Source organism: Tachysurus fulvidraco, chromosome 4 (genome assembly GCF_022655615.1).
Source record: "Tachysurus fulvidraco isolate hzauxx_2018 chromosome 4, HZAU_PFXX_2.0, whole genome shotgun sequence".
In the NCBI taxonomy this organism is placed as follows: domain Eukaryota; kingdom Metazoa; phylum Chordata; class Actinopteri; order Siluriformes; family Bagridae; genus Tachysurus; species Tachysurus fulvidraco.
This window is the reverse complement of record NC_062521.1, coordinates 18338903-18360796: the sequence shown is the minus strand read 5'-3', so window position 1 is coordinate 18360796 and position 21894 is coordinate 18338903. Positions and strand designations below refer to the sequence as shown.

At 40.6% G+C, this 21894-nt stretch overlaps 1 protein-coding gene and 1 long non-coding RNA gene across 4 annotated transcripts in view; both read right to left on the bottom strand.

Moving 5' to 3' along the window:
* Nucleotides 1-21894, bottom strand: part of adka (adenosine kinase a) — a 128414-nt gene that overhangs the window by 88489 nt on the left and 18031 nt on the right. For all 3 annotated transcript variants that reach the window (XM_047812868.1, XM_047812866.1, XM_047812867.1), the window contains exon 4: nucleotides 10602-10680. In XM_047812868.1, coding sequence (XP_047668824.1) covers nucleotides 10602-10680 — 79 coding nt within the window. The remainder of the gene's footprint in view (nucleotides 1-10601; nucleotides 10681-21894) is intronic.
* Nucleotides 6294-8687, bottom strand: LOC113661014. Its single transcript, XR_003444960.2, has 3 exons — nucleotides 8482-8687; nucleotides 8085-8225; nucleotides 6294-7691 (listed from the first exon to the last, which is right to left on the bottom strand). It is a non-coding gene; the product is annotated as an uncharacterized LOC113661014 (long non-coding RNA).

The window sequence follows — 21894 nt, the reverse complement described above, 5'->3', positions numbered from 1 at the left end:
TGAGAATTACGACCACATTACCAGTAACTAAGCCCATTGATTGACTCTAGAGTTGCTTATATTGAGAAACGCGAAACTTGGTTCGAGCTCCAATTAAAATAAAAGCTTATCTAATTTCCTAGATCAACCCATCATTAAAACACTACGAGCTCCTTTTAAGCTGTAAGAAAGCCATCTCTCACTGAGCAAAAATTAAATAAATAAATGCAAAGAAGGAAGGGGGAAAAAAAAAAAAAAGCTCATTAACCATAATCGTTGAGATGACAGAAGCTCATCACCCATAATATAGCCCAGTCTTGTTTTCCTTTTGTCCAATGCAATAAACTACATCCTGCCTGAAGGTCCAATAGCTCCATTTCTAATCAGTTTATGAGATAACCGCTGCCTTTAAAATCTCACTTCTCGAACAGTGTTGCTAGATGCTCAGTCTGAATGCATGTAAGGGGTCAGCCGTTTTGTTGCACCTGAACATGCATGTGTGTACGCAAATGATTAGCGACATGCGGCTAAGTGTGGGTTTGTTAGTAACACGGAAAAGAAAGGTCCCTTTCTACCATATTCTTCATGGCTCATTGCTTCCTCCTCCAGAATCAGCCCCCTCTTTAGCACGTTCGAGAGTGAACGAACAAAAGACAGAGTCTATTTATATCTTCCCCCACCAAGCCCTTCTTGGCGGCTGCCTGCAGTTAATCATTATTCATAATGCGGGGGAAGCGTCACCTTCGCTATGTCACGTAACACTAAGTGCTGGAAGGATCTAAGACTTCTGCGTTCATCACCATTTGTCACATCCGAACGACTGCATCTATAAATACACATGCGTGCGGGTGTGCATGTGCGTATGAGCGTGTCACTGCCTTCGACCTTTTAGCAGTGGCTTCAGGCTTGAATCATCTCTACGGCCTTTGCAACAATACTAGAACATATTGTGTAGTATAAATGTCACACACTGGAGCAGAAAGCTTAAATGGCACACTGCACTAACAAGTAACCAGCGTCTAATTTCAAGGGAGGAGTAAGTGTCAGCATCATCAGTTAATCAACACCTTCAAAGCTATAGCAAATGTCCAGCATTGTGGCCTCATTTCTCATTCTTACTGACATGGCATTAATACAGTTACACTAAATATGGCTGCTGCTCAGATTCACTGACAACATGCAGCAATATACCAGGATAGATGTCCAAACAGAAGTATCATGGGCAAATATATTCTCTCCATAACAGTCCATAGTTTGTGAAAATGCCTTCAAACACTGGTTGTTTTCAAACTCATCAATCCCAAGCTTATAAATCCCACTGCCAAAATATAGTCTCTACTTTAATTTGTCTCTTTCTACTTTTTTTTTTAAAGAGTGCAGTTTGGGTTAGATTCCCAGGCAGGGAATCAGTCCAGTCACTAGAGGTTGCACAAGCCAGTGTCGGTCTCAAGCCCAGATTAAAATGGGAGGTTTGCATCAGGAAGGGCATCCAGCATAAAAACCTGTGCCAAATCAAACATGCAGATCAGATGATCCACTGCAGAGCACTAAAGGGAGCAGCCACAAAAACATCAACACATATATGAGGCAGTCATAACTAACTAGTAATGAGGACACACAATCCCACCTTGGGAGTTTTGGAAGGTTTTCTCTATCATTTCTTTTAATATATGGAAACAGTGATGTCCTGATAACAGGGTGGCAGAATAAACTCTACTACACTATCTAACTATCCAATCAGCAGTGATACTTGTCTATAATTAAACTCAAAGTATCCTCAATGCTTAAACTTATTTAAACATTATGGTTTGTGCTTAAGCTCTTATTAACCACTACATAACCAGACTTCTATTTCAGAGGAATGTAACTCATTATGGGCTAACTAACAAATCTAGGGATTTAATTTCCATTTTAAGCACAACATTTTTATAATAATAATAATAATAATCATAATAATAATAATCATGGCAAACATTAATGCAATTATTGCATTTGCATGCAATATTATTACTCAATGTACCCTGTGCTGGATGTGGGGTATGTGGCATTATAAATGTACATCACTTCAATAATCCATGACGAGCGAAAAACAAAAGCAGGACAAGCTCTTGCACGGAGACAGATGACTGCAAAATAAAACATTTCTCTCAGGCAAATGAAACAGCACAGAGTCTGAGCTTTTGGATTAAGGAAAAATCGAAATAAGAAAGATTAGAAATGAGCAATTTGTGTAATACACCGGCAGCATTACAGTAAATTAAATACAAAGTGGGTTTCATTTCCGAAAGACTTTGTGTTTAATGCCTTGTACAAGCAGAAGGTCATAGGCCAGGTAGAGTAAGCAGAGTGGTGCACACAACTACTGACTGTACCCCTGACTGTTTCTGTACACACAGGCAGACCTCTATTGCCCTATAATCTATAAAAGAAAAGGAGCCACCATAAAACCGGATATGATTTTGGGCATAAACCTTTTTCACAACACAGTGACACTGACATGAAAGGCTGTGCAGGTGCAAGTTTCAGTGCCTAACCACACGTCTGCAATTTACTAAACAGTTTTACTTTTGTGTTTAATGTTAAGTAGTTTCTTCCTCCTTACTATAAAATAAATAGAAACAACTACAAAAGTTACTATAAATATTTATAACATCTGTGTATTAACTGTCATTCAAATAGAAATTAAAAGGTAAAAAAAAAAACAGCTTAAGAAAAACTTTTTAATCTCCATTTGTTGAATTTAGTTATTGTGTGAGTTTAAAGAAGAAGATGATGATGATAACAACAACAACAGGCATAAGATCAGACAGATTAGAGAAGGACTTTTCCTGCACTCTGACCAAAACTGCCTACTCACCTATTATTTTTTTGCTTGCACCCGCCCGAGATCTTTTACAAGAAACGTACATAGATCTATCTCCCAAAATAATTTTAGCTCTAACAAATTTCCAGAAACTCTAAACATGAAACACTCAAGTGCCACTACAACGTAAATGTAACCGATGTGTTGAAAATGGCCAAGATCCAAATATCTGCTCAGTGGTGGATAGATGCTGGTCCATTTTTTATTGATGGACATGGTAGGAGTGTGGACAAACTGCTGCTGAAAAGAAAAAGAAAAAACAGACGGGCTACAGTCTGGAGCTACATACAAATGAAAGATTTGTTGTGGTTTCTGGTGGTGGTTATTTTGATAAATCTTATACCTACCGACTAGGGAAACCAAAATAAATCCCCTCTTCAACTAGGAACTCCTCATTAGAAACTCAGGAAGGACTCGCCAGCTCCGTAAAGAGTTCAGCACATGACATCATAGCCACATGTCTGCTCTTAGCCTCAAGTAAAACAAAGCAAGACTTCTTTTCATTTTAAAGGAGCTATGCTGTATATGCTAGCTTTCAAGCAAAATATCCAATTTCAATTAAATACACATATTTAGTCTACTACACTGACTATACTGCCTGCTATAGGGAAGGAAATGTAGCTAGATACAATATTGTAGCTACCAAAGGGCAAAGCCAGACTTCTATGCCTTAGCTTGAACGCACCGAGGTAGCAAATGGTGTAGTGATGAGTTCCAGCTTCTCACTTCCAAGGTAATCGAACACAGCATTATTATTGAAGACATATACTTGGAAAAAGTATATGCCAAGTGTGTGCTGGAATGCTTTAAGTGTATGACAGTATAGTAATATTTTAACAGAAAGTGTGTTAAAGACATACTTTAATAATCAGAATATATTGTACACTGGATGTATAAATCACACAAAACACCTTGATTGTGAACAGGGACAGAAAACAGGTCTGCATCAACTGGCCTTTCAGATGAAGAGGTCAGGAGAGATCAGTGTTTGGAGAGAATCTGGTCCCAGATGGGAGGCCTCAGGACTGATACAGCTTCAGATCTGATAGATCTGGTGCTTATTCAGTGTGCTCGCTCTCGCATATAGGGGTAACTGGGAAAATATTAGTAGCGATATGTGCTCTGGGCTCAGACAGGCCTGTGTACAGCCAGCACAAGCAAAAGGTAATAGGTTACTCCACCCTGTCTTGCAAAGTAAATAAAAGCCTGAGGGAGGAGTAGAGGAAAAAACAAGCAACTGATAACTCAAAAAAAGAGAAAGAGAGAAGAGAGAGAGAAGAGAGAAAGAAGGAACAGTAAAAGGTGTGAGAATTCACACAAAACATCTGGGTGCAACCCGTAACTCGTCGGTATACTCGATGCAGCAGACGGAAATGGCTGCCGCTCCACTGCTCTGCAGGAATCCAAAGGTTTTGACAAAGATGCAGGCGTATGTGTAACCCCCTCAGTTTTTGAAGGGGCTTAATTGTCTGTGACCCTTCCCCTCCTTAGAATGGAAATAAACAGTTCTCAGCAACTGAGCCGCCTGAAAACCAGCAGTGGCTTTTAACGGTAACGTTCAATTAACCTTGTGTCCGAGGAGTGGAAGAACGTGCTTAACGACAGAGCTGGACTTCAGCCTCACGCTGCAAATTACATCCGCCTCTCTACCTGCAGCAATGTCACAGTCATTAATCAGCCTCTGCACTTCACTACAAAAGCGTTCAGTAAAGTGTGACTCAAGAGAACCAGGCAGAACTGGTGGTAGGTTTCTCACATTAAACACACAGATGCTTAAATCTTTCTACAGGCTTGTATGAAATACAATCAGACAGCAAGATATCAAGACAATCTCTGACTTTCTCTTATGTGCAGCAGTGAATATAGGACACAGATGTTGTTGCCATTCACCACAAGAGTTTAGGCTTCCCTGCTAGGCCTCTTGTTTATAGGATCTCAGGGGCCAAATTGACTTCAGAGGTTTTGTAAATTTCCCCAGCTTTCCACTGAAATTTCCTCTCGCGCCCAGGCCAGGTCTAATACATGTCTAACATTCGCCATTTTCTGTCCACTCGCACTAGCAACAAGTTTGTGGTGAAAAGAAGGAAAAAGATATAATCTATCAAATCAAGTAAGGAGGTTGATTGAACATCAGGCCTTATTTAAAAGAAAGCAAAAACACAGAGTCAAACATGAGGTCATGGAACGTTTTCGTCTTCTAGACACCAACTTTTCCCCAATTTAAGTTTCCATGCAAAAAATCTGAACTGGGAAAGGCCGTTGTGTGCTGAAGACAGTTAAGTGATTTTCTGCGTAGAGGAGTTCCAACTACACAGTGCACATGTGTTTCTAATAAAAAAAAAAGAAAGAAAGAAAGAAAAAAAAAAAAAAAAAGAAGTCCAGCTTGATTCCAAGTTTGGGCCCCCTCTCTACTCTTGAAAATAATCTGCAAAGGAGACATGGCCAATGACGGCTTGGAAAAAAAAAAGGTTGAGCAGAAGTGGTTGAGAATAAAAAGAGTGAAAAAACAAAGATATCTCTGTAGGCAGCTTGTTAAACCTGACTCCTAAGGTGCCTGTCTAGGTGCTAGAAATCTCTGCAATAACCACAGAAATGATGTAATGATACTGAATAATTAATGCAGGCAACAGGCTGAATTCATTTGCCGCACTCTACAGGAAGAGAGTCGGATGATTTCTGCAGTAATTTACTGGTCTAAACGTTGCCAAAATGTTTTAATTACACAAGCTTGATGCACACTGTCCCCTTCACCCGGAGCAAGCTCTGCCAAATGGTGGGTCTCACAAACAGCTAAAAAAAAATATATATATATAATATTACACTTTAAAAAAAAACAGTGTATGGATGAAAAACTAATAAAAGCGAGTCATGCAAAAGCAAATTAAAAGGTGATTTTATAGCAAATTACAGCAAATGGGCTCTTTACCCTATAAACTGTGTACATAACAAGCCTCTATGACTCAGATCTGTAAAGTAAAGTCTGGTCCCTCAGTCACATGATCAGATTTTAAAAATAATTCAAGGGGAAGAAACACCAAAACATCTTTCTCAGAAAAAGAAAGAAAATTCCCACATGAAGAAAACCTGAAGATCCATTTTTAAAGAAATTTAAATTTTCAACCAAATCTTTACAGACCACAGACCGGGGTGAATTCTCAAACCTACTGTAATTTGAGCACAGAATTACTTTTAATTTAAAGGGTTCGTATTCAATTCGTTTTTGTTTCTATAGTAATTCTATAGCGCATTCACATGGACATGGCTGAGATTTCCATCACAGAAAAGTTGACAATTTATAGCTATGACATAAGTGCAGACATGCTAACAGGAACTCTCTTTCTGTTCAATCAAATTAAAAGCAGTTAAAAAAAATTGTGTTGTTCATTAATTCAGTTCGAAACACTGGAAAATCACTGACTGTGGTGGAAGAGAAATAACACTTCAGAACATGCTGCTATTAGAAAAGAATCAATAACCATGTTGATCAAGATGTTGTAGAAAAATAATACGCAGTCATTGCTAAACACTTAGCATTCAAATATATAATTTTATAAACACAAATTCAAACATGCACCTTAAAAGGTTTATTACATTTTTCAGCATGGGTGTAAAACAGCATTTGTTTCCCTTGGCAAAGCCTGAGAACAAATTATTTGATCTGAAAAAGTATCATCTCTAACAGGAACTCTAAAAGAATAAAGAGCTTCATGTCTAAATACTTGACTGCAGAAATGATGAAAGTGGTCTCCAAAAAAAAAAAAAACCCACAACAACAAATTTTACGTGCTTCAAATAAAGCTTTACTGACTGCACTAACAAGTGCCCTCAGGTTAAAAAATAAGAACAGAAACCCATTAATCAGTAGCTCACTTTTAATGGAATGCTGTCAAAATGTTGTTTGTGGCAACAGCACTTTATCTTTATTACAGATAAAGATGAGGTTAAAACACTGCTGTACTTATAGAAGGACTTATAGAAGGACTTACTTATATATATATATAAACTCTATATTTTATATATATTATATTAATCTTAGCTTGGACACATTAATTACTCTAAATTATATCTATACAACTCATATATATAATTAAATAATTCTAACAGAAATTTGGAGTGAACTTTCTTGAGGCTTAGAGTACATGGTCCAGATGTACTCTGTGCTTTCTGGTAGCAGGCATCAGAAGGCCTCCGCTTTTGCACTCTCAACTGTTTGAAGCGTCCACTAGGGTTGTCTAGAGTATGTGCACGTGTAACAGAGCTGGTCGAAGGGGTGCTTGGCAATTCACTGTCCATGCTTTGATGTTCAGGACTCCAGAACAGTGCTTGCGCTCCCTTTGCTGCACTGCTTAAAGAGAATGGGAGAACGTTCCTCCTGGCAGGTGGGAGCCTTCATCTGCTCGGGCCCTCGAGGGCATGAGGGGGCAACATCAGTATAAAACTACATCTCTCTCACACATGGACTCACCGATTCAGGCACATCAAAGGGCAACGCGGAAAGGTTTAAAGCTCTGCCATTAATAAAATTCAAATAAAAATCCGAGACTTTTCTGAAGTGAGTGCAGCAGGGAACAAGCATGGGTTACAGGATGAAATGGTTTAAACCAGCAAATTCATAACCCTGGTCCTGAAGCATGTGTCTGCCATGTTTCGTTTGAGCACATCTAATGCAACTATTCTGTTAATTACCAAGTTCCTCCTGAGTCGAAGTGGCTGTGTTAAGGTAGCGATCACACTAAAACATCCAGGACAGAAGTTTCAGCTTTAGGATATTTGGAGGCATCCTGTCTGCCCCCTGTCCAGTTCTTTACAGCAGAACTTCTCAAGCTGGGTCCAGGAACACCCAAGAGGTCTGTGAAGCATAGCCAGAGTTTTTTTTTTTTTTTTTACTATTTATGTTCAAAGTTCTTTTATATTTAATCATATATTAATATTTATATTTTAGAGTTAATTTTTTATTTTATCTATTTATTTATTTTAAATGCACTGCCCCTGCTACTTTAGAGTTATTTATACAACAGTGGGTTTAAACCAAACCTATATCATTTAAAACCTAATGTGTTGTCAGGAATAATATTCCAATCTTTATCTATATTTAAAAAAAACTAATACACATAAATTAAAATAACTCTGCATGTCTTTATATAATTAGTCTAATATTTGAATAGTTTAATCATATAAGATTAATATATAAGGTGATGAGAAAGTTTGAGAAGTTTAAAGAGATTCTGGCTGCAAAACCCACCAATCTTGAGCAAGCAATGCACCTCCTCTCCTGCCGCCTGGTTGTGCCCCAAGGCTTTGACTGAACACCTCATCTTCACCCGGTGCTTTGATGTGTGCTTAGAAGGAAACCCATATCATCGAGTTTGAATGCTCTCATTTTCTACAACATGGAAACACAGGTAACGTTGCTCTTGGCTTTACAGGTGCTGCAGTGCTGAGTTGCCTGATTAAACTGTTGCCCAACATCCTGTACCTAAGTTTAATCCTTTAAATAAGCAGCAAGATTTCTAGACAATGCTCATCCACCTGCCAATTCTCATCTTACACTACAAGGCAAACAGTTTGTAGACATGTGAGCATCGTACTAATTTGTACTTGTAGAACAATGTTCATTCAGCAACAAGAGCATTTCTTACCCCTTTTCCACCAGAAAGAACCGGGTGCTGGTTCAGAGCTAGTGCTGGTTCAAAGTTGGATCCACTGGCCGTTTCCCAGAGACTTTAGGGCAGCAGTGGCAAACACAAACACAAAGGCGGATGTTGCTTTACTGTTAATGCTCATGGCTTTGTGAACCTACATTGGCATCCAAACGCGGCGAGTCCAACGTGTACGTGCAGCTCCATGTAGTTTGTATAAACGGAGGTTGTAATCAAGAAAGTACATAACATTATTTTATCATTAACACAGAAAAAAAAAGTTAGCATTAGCATGTAGCTACCTACTATCATGTGTGCTGATGATTGATCATATTGCAGTAAAGTAAAAGTGTATTAAACATTAGTATACTTAAGGTACATTATCAAATGCGCCCACAGCCACGCTACAGCCCCTGACACAAGCGGTTCTTAAGTCCAGGCCAGCAACATTTTGGTGCTACTTAAGAACCACTTTTCCTGGTTCAGTGCTGGTGCTTTGGCTGTTGAAAAAGAAAGACCTGGTTCTAAATTAGGCTTTGGCTCTGAACCAGCACTCAAACTGCCTCGGCGGAAAAGGGGCAAGTGAGGTCAGGTGATGTTGGGCAAAGAGACCTAGGGTGCAATCTCTGTTCCAGTTTTTCCCAAGGGAGTTCATTTGGGTTAAGGTCATGACTCTGTGCAGGACACTAGAGTTCTTCCACTCCAACTTTAGCAAACCATATCTTCATGGCTCTTGCATTGTGCACAGGGGAATTGTCATGCTGGAAGCTCAGTTCCAGCAAAGGGACTATTGTAATCCTACAGCATACAAAGTCACCTTATACAGCTTTGCTTGGGAAAGACCCTTGTACGGGTTTTCCACATACACACCCCATTAGTTTGTGTCGCTGTGATTGATAGGGTATAGAGAGAATGCCCTTCCTCCCACTCAGACTGCATGGCTAATTTTACATCCTTTGCTTCCGGGCCATGGACGACTGTGGAATTGTCAGGATTCAGACATGCGTTCGGTCATTGACGGGACTTTTGTGTTGTGCTACTCGAGGGCTCAGCATTTTGACCAAAGCATTGCTATAATCAGCTTCAGTGACTGATACCGTGTCTAACAGGACAGGTACAATAACAAGCTCATTTAATCCAAATCCACTTAGGCAAATGAACACTGGAGCAAGAGCAGCTTAAATGAGAAATTGGTCCTGTCTGTCCTTTGATGAGGCCGTGGCTGGTCATTATAAATGTGCTTAACAAGAGTAAAGATTCAAGCAATAACGTAATGAAAGTGCAGTTGCATTCTCTGGCTGGGGCCCAAACAACGACCGTCTTGTTTCAGGACATTGGGAGTAAATGGCTTTGTGTTGCCATTCATCACTGAATTTGGATTCGAGTCAGCGTCACAAGGATGCCAATGAAATATTTCTCCTCAGAAATAGTGAACACTTCGAGTTACAGAGAGCTAAGGAGAGCTCGGCACACAGTTTATCAGAAACCCGGAATAATGCGGATGGCAGCGGCTTTGGTCCCCAGCGTAAAAGAAGAAACATAGCCAACTCAATGCTCAGAGTATCATCTTAACCGTCCACACTCTTCTTCTTTGTGCTAGAACAGCACTGATGGGTAACCAGGGAAATGAAATCATTTCAGTCATTACTCTGAAAAAGCCTTTACATGGAGACGAACTTCATGCTGAATGAGCTCGGAGAGTTTTTAGGCTTCTGCAGTTAAAGTGATGGTCTCACTGAGGATTTAAACAGGTGACTTAACTACATCTTGCACCTTAAAATCCATTTATCATGTACTATTAGGAATACTATCATGACACTCTCAGGAAGGGCTTTAAAAAGCCTCTATTTCAAAGGAAAAAGGGTTGCAAGTAATCACTAACCACACATATTCTCTTAAGATAATCTCTGTAGATTGCCTCAGACAGTCTCTAGTCACCACACTTACTGTAGATCAACATAGCTGTGAGCCTTGGAGTTTGTGTTCCTGTTTTTATTTGTGGAACTGGGGTGTGACCAGACCAACTCGGAGACAGTTGTTTAGATCTGTTACTTTGTCACATTTCTTTTTTTTCTGATGGCATGTTTGGGTTGAAACTTTTAGGGAATTGAAAGACAAACCTGGGCAATCATCACAGAGTTCTGGGTGGCACCGCCAGCATGGTACTCCACTTTAAAATTCTTGACTATTTCTTCAAACCTATGGCAAAGAAAGAAAGAAAAATAATGACTATAAAAAAGGGCAGATTAAATGCAAAAGATCAAAAAACATTAGCTTTTCATTTTTGCACAGGGCCTGTCCAGAGCATCTCTGCAAAACCACACAACCAGCAGAGAGACACTGAGAACAGGAAACCTCATACATTGTAAACAGGAAATAGAGGACTTGTAGCCTTGTGCCGGAGGGCAGCAAGCCATCTATAAATGTGCGTGTGTACTGTACTTCTGCACGTAGCGTGCACACATGCGCGGTGAACAGCATGCTATCTGGGCATCGTTTCAGGAAAGAAAATAATAAATATGACTTTGTTAAGATAGTTTTTCTGCAACATGCAAACAATATCATCATCAGGGGTGAGCTGAACCTTTAGCTGCTTCTCTTGAGGATTTGCACAATAAATGGAAAGCTAAAAACAAATTCAAAATGTTAGCCTTTTTTTTTTTTTTTTTGCACATATCACACCTAATTTACTGGCATTAAAAATGTTTGGGATAGCAATGCCAACATACTTACTACACGACAGGATGGAAATAGAAGAAACACATGCACATACTCATGCACGCACGCACACACACACACGCACGGTTGTCAGCGTGGTTGTAAAGAGTGCATGTATGGAGTTACCCAAGCTTTCCTATTAGCTTGATGCAGTCTGGTCATTCTCCTCTGATGGGTGTATCACCAACAATGCCTGTCACACCCAGGGTGCGTTTCACACCTACTGTGTAAACTCTACAGACTGCTGCTAATAAAAATCCCAGAAGTTCAGCAGTTTATGAAATACACAAAGAAGCACCTCTAGCATAACCAACCATGCAAGAGCTTCAGTTGCTTCATGATCACATCAAACATCAGCATGGTGAGAAAGGTGTCTTACCTTTCTCACCATGCTGATGTTTGATGTGATCATGAAGCAACTGAAGCTCTTGATCTTTATCTAGCTGAAGTCATGCACTGAGCTGCTGCCACATGACTGGCTGATTAACTAAAATAGCATGACTAGCCGACTGAATGAGCAGGTGTATAGATGTTCCTAATGTCTATAAACGATCCGTTTAAAGAAGGAAAAAACACAGGGGCCCAATGAAAGCCATTCAGATGTTCTGTTAGCACGGAGCTGCTTTAGCTCAGTGAACAGGTCACCCCTGACTCACAGCACTTCTGTCACACCTCCAGCAACACTGTCAGGGAGGAAAAGCTCGTCAAGCAACACTTCAGAATGAGCCCGTGAGGCAGGGGGGTGGTCAGGAAGCGAGCGGCAGGGGGGCCTGCTTCAGCGAAGAGAGATCGCACATAAGTACATGTTTAAGTGCTTCCTTCAGTAACACCAACGCTGTACACTTGGCAACAAAAGGCTCGTGCTGAGGATGCTCAGTGCGTCAGGGCTCCTCAAGGCGCCGCTGTGCAGCTCGCTGTGGACTTCTGTAAACTGAGAAGGGACATCGCACAAGTCACACGGCTCCTCCTTGCACGACTGGTTTTGTGTGTTAAAATAAAACCGAAATCTGGATACAAATTGAAATGTTAATGCAAATTTACAGCAAACACTGACTTGTGTACTGCATTAACACGAGTCAGATAGAATTGTTGGTGTGCTGGTAGTGAAGAGGCAGAGAGCGCCTCCTATCTGAGGAGCAAAGCATACTCTCCACAGAGTGTGGGAACAGCACACATACACCCACACACACTTCCTCCACCCAAGACACAGCAACCAGTAGACCACAGCATATTGGACTGAAGCTATGATCAAACCACAACCACACACACACACACACACACACACACACACACGCGAACACAAGAAAGAACATTTTACAATTTGTACTGTGTTCAACTGGAGGTTGCATTTTACCCATATTAGCATCAGCCATCAACTTCTGCTTGGTAACAAACATGCCCAAAGAGCCGCCCACACTCTAGAAAGTACGTACACCCTGTTGATTCTGAAGGCAGAAAGCACAAGTGTTTACTTACTAACTCATGTTGTGAGCAGTCCACTGCACAGCAGGAAATAAAAACATCACTGCTCAGTACTGATGTGGGTTTTATTAACTGTACAGTAGCACAACTTGAAGCAGCTGATGTGACTGCGCTGGCAACCGAAACAAACAAACGGTGAGTCTGCAGAGAAAAGCAGGCGCCGTTCATCAATGGCCGGCTGGCAAACATCCCTCAATCCCAACCATTCGGAGCACTTATTTGACTCCAACTGTGAAAACCACAATCAATTCTAAAAATGAAAGAAAGCCGTACAGAGTGGCAGAAATAGAAGTGGGCAGCAGTGCAGTGGTGGCAGGAGATCAGACGATACAACATACACACAAGACTATTGGATTAAGAGTCTCTCTCAGCCTTGACTCATTAGGGATGACAAAACGGAAATGCAATGCCTCCACGCTCCTCATGCTGAGAAACGAGAGGCTCCGGTGGGCAGCGAAAATTTATTAGAGTCAAAAGATTGCATGTAGCAGCTCGTAAATTCGGACAGCAAGTCTGCAAGGAGAGTGTAGCGGCATCAAAATGTTTAGTCCTAAATGAGTGCAGGGGCCGAGTTATGGGCTGAAAGAACATCAAGTGTTCGCTTAGGGAAAAAAAGAAAAAAAGAAAAGAAAGAAAAAGAAAGAAATGAAAAAAAAAAAAAAAAAGAGGGCACAGTGAGGAATGTCAGCCTGCTCCCTTTGAAATGCCTCACCACAAATGTTACAAGGGTTGAAAAGAATGCACTTAAATGTCAGATTGATAAAAGAGGGGAATGTTTTCCGCATGTGCTTGTAGTTAGATATATTAAAGCAAGATGAGAATAGAGTGTCATTTCAGAATGGCAGAACAACCCTTCTCCCCCCTCTTTTTTTTCCAGGCTCTGTTATTTATGACGTTAATGACTTTTGTTTGCACACATGTAGATGCAGACTAGAAAAGTAGTACCATTAAGTGTTCTTTTGTGTTTGCCATTAAAGTAGGTCAGGTCTGAATTGTATCAGATGGCTCTTTCTAAAGCAAAAAAACAAAACAAAAAAAAAAACAGTTAATTAAAACCAGAATATCATGAACCAGTCCAATAGTTTTTGGTTTTTTTTTATCAGTGGAACTGAACCCAAATAAATAAGAAGGATAAGAAAATCAGATCCATTCCAGTAACACGTAACAGATAGATCCTGTAATGAGAGAAGTAAACAACACGACCCCACAGCTCTGTGCCAGCAGACCCTCTGTGCTAACCGCTAACCGCTAACCATGCTATAATCGCTCAATCATGAGTCAACTATTTAACCTGAACTCCTTAATCTTAATCAGGCTTAATCAGTCCTAAGAGACCCTCAGCCAGTCCACATATTTACACTGTTCCAGCTCTAAACACACCTCAGCCAGGTACTGGGATGCCCTTGATTACATGGTTCAGGAGGATCAGCAACTAAAAAAGCTTGCTTTGGCTCGGGACCTTGAGATCAAATATGAGGCCGGCTTTAAAAAAAATAAAAAGACAGCTGTGAAGAGAAATAGAACGATAGACATATAGTGAGCAAATCATCAGTGATTTAGATCAGTCATTGCTTTCTAAACATATGCAGTACTTTTATATTTTGTCTGTTTTCCCCTCTGTTCTGTACAGACAACACCAAACCTCACATAAACCTGGTTTATCTGCCAGCCAATCATCATCTCCAAAACTGAAGAAGAATAAAAGGCATTTTACAATTAAATACTACTGAGTTTAGTTACGTGCTTAATAACCAGAAGTTTCAGGCCAAAGTGGTCACTCAAGGACAGTTAGCGGAGTCAGGATTGTGTGTGTGTGTGTGTGGGGGGGGGGGGGTATTGTTAAATGTTAAACAATGAAACATGCTTCTTAAGAACATCACCAGATATTAAAATTGATATATCTTGCACTCCAATCATTAAAAAATAAAACTGCACATGATTATTTCAGGCTCAGAGAGGCTCAAAAAGTCTCTGCCTGCTGAGTTTATTACTGTGTATTTAATTAGATTAAAAGACTGCTTCATAAGAAACAGGTAGAACCTTCAAAATCTGAACAGCGTGTAGTTTAGAGAATAATAAGCTTTTATCTGTGTTCGGTGTTCAAAAGTTGACTTTCGAATTGTCGCGGGATTAAAGCATCCTTAAAGTTAAGCAAGTTGTCACTACACAGAATGCATACAATTTTAATTTTCAGAAAAAATGGTCTTTAAATACATTTTGAAAACAAATTTAGACACTACAGCAGCCTATGTTTGGGTTCATAATCTCTTTGTATGTTCAGAATGATGGAGCTGCTCTTAGTCGGTTGACACACCGAGCCCACATCTTATAAACACTGGCAAACATGAGGGCAACTAAAAAAAAAAAAAAAAAAAAAAAAAAAAAAAAAAAAAAACCTGCTCCTGCTTCTCCTCCGTTTTTAACACGTCGCAAAAATTACAGCTGACTGCAGGCATGCACGTACAAACCGGACCAAAGCGACTCTCCATACCAAGAGATGGCAGAAGATTATAAGTTTCTAACCAAAAGGAATCATGAAGACAAGAAGTGACTAAGTAAAAAAGTATCCGAGGAGGTCACATGGAGTCAAAACTCTACCGGTATCTAGCAGCTTGATATTCTGACAAACCATTTAAGGTCCTATTATGCAGTTTGGGATGCAGCCAAACCAGCTAGTCTAGGCAATGTTTCACAACACTGTGGATCTATTTAAAGGACCTGCTTGTCCCTCCAAGTGGAAAATACAGCAAATGAGATTTAAATCGAGAAATAATGAGTAGATAAGCAGAAGTTAAAAAATGAGATGTGCACACGTGTGCTTCATTGTCATTTGCTGGATTTTTTATTCTCTAGCCAAGAAGAGTACGTTTTCTCCCCGGATGCTAAATGAACATATTCATACAGAAATGCTGAACAGAACGTGATTGATAGACTACTGCATAAGTACAGGTGCCCTGCGGCCAATAATGCTTAATGCTGACATGGTCTGCTTGTGAACTACAAATGTTTGAAAAGATTTAAGACAGAAATACTGTTATTTTTTTTCCTAACCAAAAGAAGACATCTTCATTTTGCTTCCTTTACTCAAACTCAAGTCAGTTCTTATTCAACATCAACATTTCAGACAATTCTGTATTCCTGGTCATTCCTTGTCCTGATTATACCTTTTATACTGGGAACACTGGTGTAAGGCAGGAATACAAGCAGAATGGGATGCCAGTTCATCATAGGGCACAATAAACATACTCATTAATACCTCGGGACAGTTAAAAGTCTAATAGTTAATGACCCACTGGCATGTTTTTATGCAGTGGGAGAATCCAGTGTAACCCAGGCCAACATGAGATCATGTGAAGTGCCACACACACACACACACACACACACACACAGTGTAACTCAAGCTCAGGATGGAATCAAAGAGGCAAGAAAGGATACGCCACTATGTCGCCCCGCGCACACAGGATGGCGTAATTTAATTGAATAGCAGCTTTTATACCTAGCAGTTGTGTTTGTATTAGTAAAAAATGACATGTTCAAGTAGACAGAAGGCCACTGAATGTAGATCTGCATCAAAGCTGGATGAACATTTGCAGGTTGACTCATGCCAGAAACAAGATAAATAACTTTTTAGTACAAAAATAATGAAAGGCTGCTCATCATTCTGGGAAAGAAGAAGAACAGGATACATTCACTGAATTCCCAGAAAAAAACAATACATTTTACAAAAAAATACATCTATCCATCCACCCATCTTTCCATCCATCTACTGATTGAGGAATGTAATATGAGCAGTGATCACATTTCACATTATTTCCTTCATCCAACATTTGGTCAAATCTTGGAGTACAATTTAACAGATTTAGTTTTTGTATTGAAAAGATGGTTAGATGAATGAACAGATGGATGGATGAATGGATGGATGGATGAGTATTTCCATCCATCCATCCATCCATCCAATACAAAATCTAAATCTATTAAATTGTACTCCAAGAGTTGACCAAATGTTGGATGAAGGAAATAATGTGAATGTGATCACTGCTCATATTATATCGTTCAATCAGCCTGCTGAGAATGAAGGGACACCTGTGGTGTATCGCAGACCAAAGTGCTCTTCACATTTCATGGAGAAAAAAAAAAAGAGAGAAAGAAATAAGGAATAGTGCATCGCATGTCTTAAAAACATGTAGTGTGAAGAGACATTTCATTCTGAAGACATCTGGAAGCCTGGAGTAACATGAATAATAGACTAGCTCACATTCTTTTGGATGTGGGTGCATTTAATTAAAAAAAGAAAAAAGAAGAAGAAGAAGAAACACATAATTTGCAGAATTAACATTTTGTTTAAGAGCTATTAAATTAGATTAGGCTGCTAATTTCCTTCTCGTTCCTAATAAAGTTTAGTTTATATTTGCTTGTAAAACAGGTTAGGAAGCCTGGGTCAAAGTGAGCGGAGAAATCGTCCATAATGCCCAGACTCTGACAATGTAATCTCTGGGCAGAATAAAATGGTCATAATTTAACACTAATGTTCTTAAATGTCCATCTCAATAAAAGTGGTAAAAAAATAAAAAATAAAAACGAGAAACAAGCTTTAAAAATTAAAAGTTTCAAAACAGATGAAGAAAATAAATGTGTGGACAACAAAGACATTTCCAAGTTTGGGAAGTGTGGGGTATTCGAGGTGGGGGGGTTTGGGGGATTGTATTTGCATCTAAGTTCCAAGAACACATCATTAAAAACGAAACACTTGACCAAGATTACTCAGAGGGCATTCTGCCCACATCTATAACCTTGTAGAACCGCTCTAGCTCGCTACACAATGCCAGGAAGCTTCACGCTCCCCAAGAAAAAAAAAGAAAAAAAAGCAATGTGGTAGGGCACAAACAAACCCAATTCAAATCAGACAGGCCCACAAGAAAATCCTGCATGAGAGAGAGAAATATTCCCACATGTGTGTTTAACATGTCAGGTGAAGTGACAGCTGTCAGACAGTCAGAAGCGCATTCATCTCGTCCAATCATGTCTGTGCTGAGCTCCACAGGGGTCGAGAGTACGTCTTTACAGTTCTGGGATCTCTTCTAAAAGATTTACACGGCATCTGTTAGAGCTGTTGACATAGAACCATGACCTCCAAAAGAGCCGACTTGTTTTCTCATCGGAAATGGTGGAATTACCAGATCTGCCATGAAAAATATACCAACCTCTGAGATATGGCAGACGTGGCATCAACAGAGAGCATGCGATTGGTCGTATCTGCCGTATACTACACATAGATTAAAATAGCTATTAAAACGCTGATGGGTGTCAGAGTAAAAACGTGGATAAACTTTGAGCCTCCAGACGTGTTGTCTGAGTTATGGAGCCAAATAAGATTGGTTATTTTATTTATTTGAAAAAGTGCACACCAGGTGGCAAGAGCGCAAGGAGTTATTAATGTAGCTGTCATGTAAACTACACATAAACATAGGGACTGAAAGGAAATGTACAATTTACAAGCATCTCCTCAGTCGAGATCTACAAAGCAGCCATTCATCGGCCAAGGCCTACACTTCTAATAGAAACAAGGTGGTCCTGGGGGCGCACGTCATCGTTAGCCTGTTAATAAACAAGTGAATTACTCAGACCTGCTATAAATCCATCTATAAATTTCGATTTGACATTGGAAGTTTGTTTAGGTTTTAAAAGTCAATGTTAAAATGTTTATAAAAAATGTTTTGGGGTTTCACTGTGGTTCCATTAAAGGGCAAAAACAAAAGGATTTTTTTTTTAAAAAGAAAAAAAAGAAAAAACAAGCACATCAGACGAAGGCTGGTGAGTTTAGCATGGAGAAAACAAAAGTGAATGCCATAAATCAGAGGGAGGTAAGAAGCTGGCGGATGTGCCAGGCTGAGCCCGGTGCTGTGGGACAGAACAGAGCACAGACCAGAGAGGAGAGCTGCTATTACTGTTGGCGCTGCTGTTGTTGCCGCCTGTGCTGCGGTCTTCTCCCCCCCCCCAACGTGAGTCATTAACAAGCAGGCAGAACCGAGTGTCCCAGCTTTAAATGCCAGTCTCTAAAAATAAACCTGCAAACTGCAGGCCCGACTAACATCTCTCCATCACTATTCCCTTTTCCTGGCCCAAGTGCCAGCCTTCACATCAACCTGCACAAAGCACTTTCCACTGGAGGGAGGCCTCTGCTCAGTGATAATGCTGCTGGAACTTTCCACCACTCGTTCTCTCTCTCTCTCTCCCTCTCTCACACACACACACACACACACAGAGACTCTTTGTCTTTTGATTGCTTAACACCTCTAGTCTCAGGTTTTCATCTTAATCCAAATGACTACTGGAGTGAAAGAAATCTACTTTCCACGAAAAAAGTAAGGAGATGAAAAAAAAAATCTAGTAGATTATTATTCCCTCCTAACGACAAGTAGAACACCTCATCAGAGTGTCTACATATACATGATTACCCCTTTGCCCTGAATGCTCTCTGATCTTACATTCATGCCCATTTATTTCTGTGTCTAATAGAGCAATCAAGAACAGCTGAGCCTCAAGCACCAAATGTGGTGGGGAGAAAGGAACGCACCCGTGACGTAGGAAAGGCAAACAAGAAGGATAGAAAAAAGTAGTAGGGAGGAGAACGTAGAGGTGAAAGGCAGGCATGCCAAGGGCTCCCCCTCCGAATAAAGTTATAACAGGCATGAAATGGCAGCATTAAGCTGGGACTGGACAGGAATGTTGCCATCACTGTGGACACAGACACACTGCTTTCTCTTTATGTCTGAATCAGTCTGGGACAGACTGAGTGTCTGGGCCTACACGTGAGACACTCATACCCATGGGGCCCGAATTCACCACATGGATGGAGGAAACGTGGAAGCGGGTTAATAAAGCTCACTGGGACACCTGCTCCCAGTCGTCTACGCAGAATCAGTTGAATCGCAGTGTGCATTTCACACAAGGGGGACCCCAATGGGTTAGAATCTGTCTCTCTCCCTCTTTCACACACACACACACACACACACACACACACACACACACACACACACACACACACACACACACACACACACACACACACACACACAGAGGATTTGGTCTTGAATAACTGCTTTTCAGCACCTAAGAGCATGGGGGCCCCGTTTCTCAGAGGGCTTAAGGAGTCCCTGCCCAAAAGTAGCAGCTGCCTCAGGACCTCTTCCCCCTCGCGGAGACCCAGGGGATCATGTGGCTCCACTACAATCAAGAGCTCTTTTAACCATTTAATCATTTAGCACAGAGAACACACACGCAAATCTGCCCTCTTCTCCACAGCTGTCCTGACATATCCACCAGCCAGAACAGCAGAGGAGATCTTTATCTGTCCCGAAGCATGCTCAGACACAAATGATGCTTCTACATCCCACACTCTGATCCCACAAGATGGCACACAAAGGAAGTCACGACTTAAGGACATTACATGCCGTCCCCCTAGGGACATGGCTTACTGTAAAATACAATTTCTTTACAATAGCAGCGCTTGGATTTGAAGACCTCAAAGGAATGGAGTAAAGCCTGTTTTAAGAATTGATGTCATTTTTAATTTAGTGACACAAAAAACAGCTCCAAGCTTGATTCATTTTCCTTTTCCCACTTGCCTGGGCGGAGCAGATTGGTAGCAGGATGAAGTCACCAGTCGAGACAACTTCTACTCCAAGCCACAAATTCCTGAACCTTCTGGGGGTTTCCCTGATGTTCCCAAGCCAAAAGTGAGATAAGCTCTCCAGCAGGTCCTGGTCTGCCCCAGGGTCTCTGTGTAATAAGACATGCATGACGCTTGTCTAGCAGAGCCGGACAACTGCAATGACAGTTTAGATTCAAGATTCCTTCATCTTCCTGATGAGGGTCATGTTGGATCCAGAGCCTTTCCTGAGAATAAGGAGCACAAGGTCCCAGTACTCCCTCATCCAATACAATCATCTTTGAAACTCTTCTGAAACTTATTTCAGTTTTAGTCTGAATTGATATTCATGCTTCTGTTATTATTAACAGTATTATTAAGTCCTTGCATCTCCTCCAGAATCAACCAAACTGTGAATCCCGGCTCATACCTCAACAGCCCAACTTGATGTGCCACACTTCTAGACATAATGAGGACAATCATCAAATCTCTTCTCTGTAGTGGCACCCTGGTAGTGGAATGAACTTCCTCTTGCTGATCCGTCCAGAAATATTTTGCAAACTAATATGCATTTAGATGCATGTGCATCGTTTGTAGTAACTCCTTTCCACTGGCACATCTTACACATCTTTACACTTTATCTTAACCGTCTACACTAGGAGAAGGATTTGTTTTACACCTAAACAACCGACCACTCAATGCATGGTAACAGCGTGCTCTTCCGATGGTGATCCCATTTTAAATCACACACAACAACCATCATATAAACTTCACCGTTTACTGAGGAAACAATGTAAAATGCTTGTAAATGGAGCTGTGAAGCCCCACCTAAGTGCTGATCTATTGTCAACACTTCAGAAGTGAGTCTTCCATTTGATTGGCACTGAACGCTACATTTAGACAAGCGGTAAACAGAAGCTGGGACCAGCTCAAACAATGCAGGATGACACCGAATTAAATGGAGGCCGTCAATCCCTGCTTCAACAGAGTCATCTGGTGAAGAGAGACTGCCAAACTGTGAGGAATTAGTGGCCTGATCAATGGCGTCTCTCCTGGGTGGTGGAGTTGGCTAAACCTTCTGCTGGACAGAAGAAATGATGAGCGAGACACAGGCAGGATAGAGAGGGAAGCTTTTTTTTTTTTTTTAAGGAACAGTGGGCGATAAATATTGTTGTTTATCCCCTCCTAATTAAATTGTTCAGTAATTTCTTCACACAAAGAGAACACAGTTTATCTGTTTGAAATCAATAGCCCATTTCACGGCGAGGCACGTCCTGGCTAGACGCTGGCGCCATTACTTATTCTGCTCGCTGAGCTTCCACTGCGCTGCTCTCCCAAGGTTGAATCCGTTATCTTTTCTTGTTTAAGGAGAAAGAGAGGGGAAAAGTCAATAATAATTCCTCGTTCCTAAATGGATGGATTTGACTGCCAGGGGAGAGCTTTTGAAAAGCATCGCCTCAGCCTTCTCAATGCCTCTTAAGTAAATGTCTGCTGAGCCACTCACACACAAATAAGATCATTAAAAGCACTGATTACCTTTGAGTCTATGCCACTCGTCTTTAAAA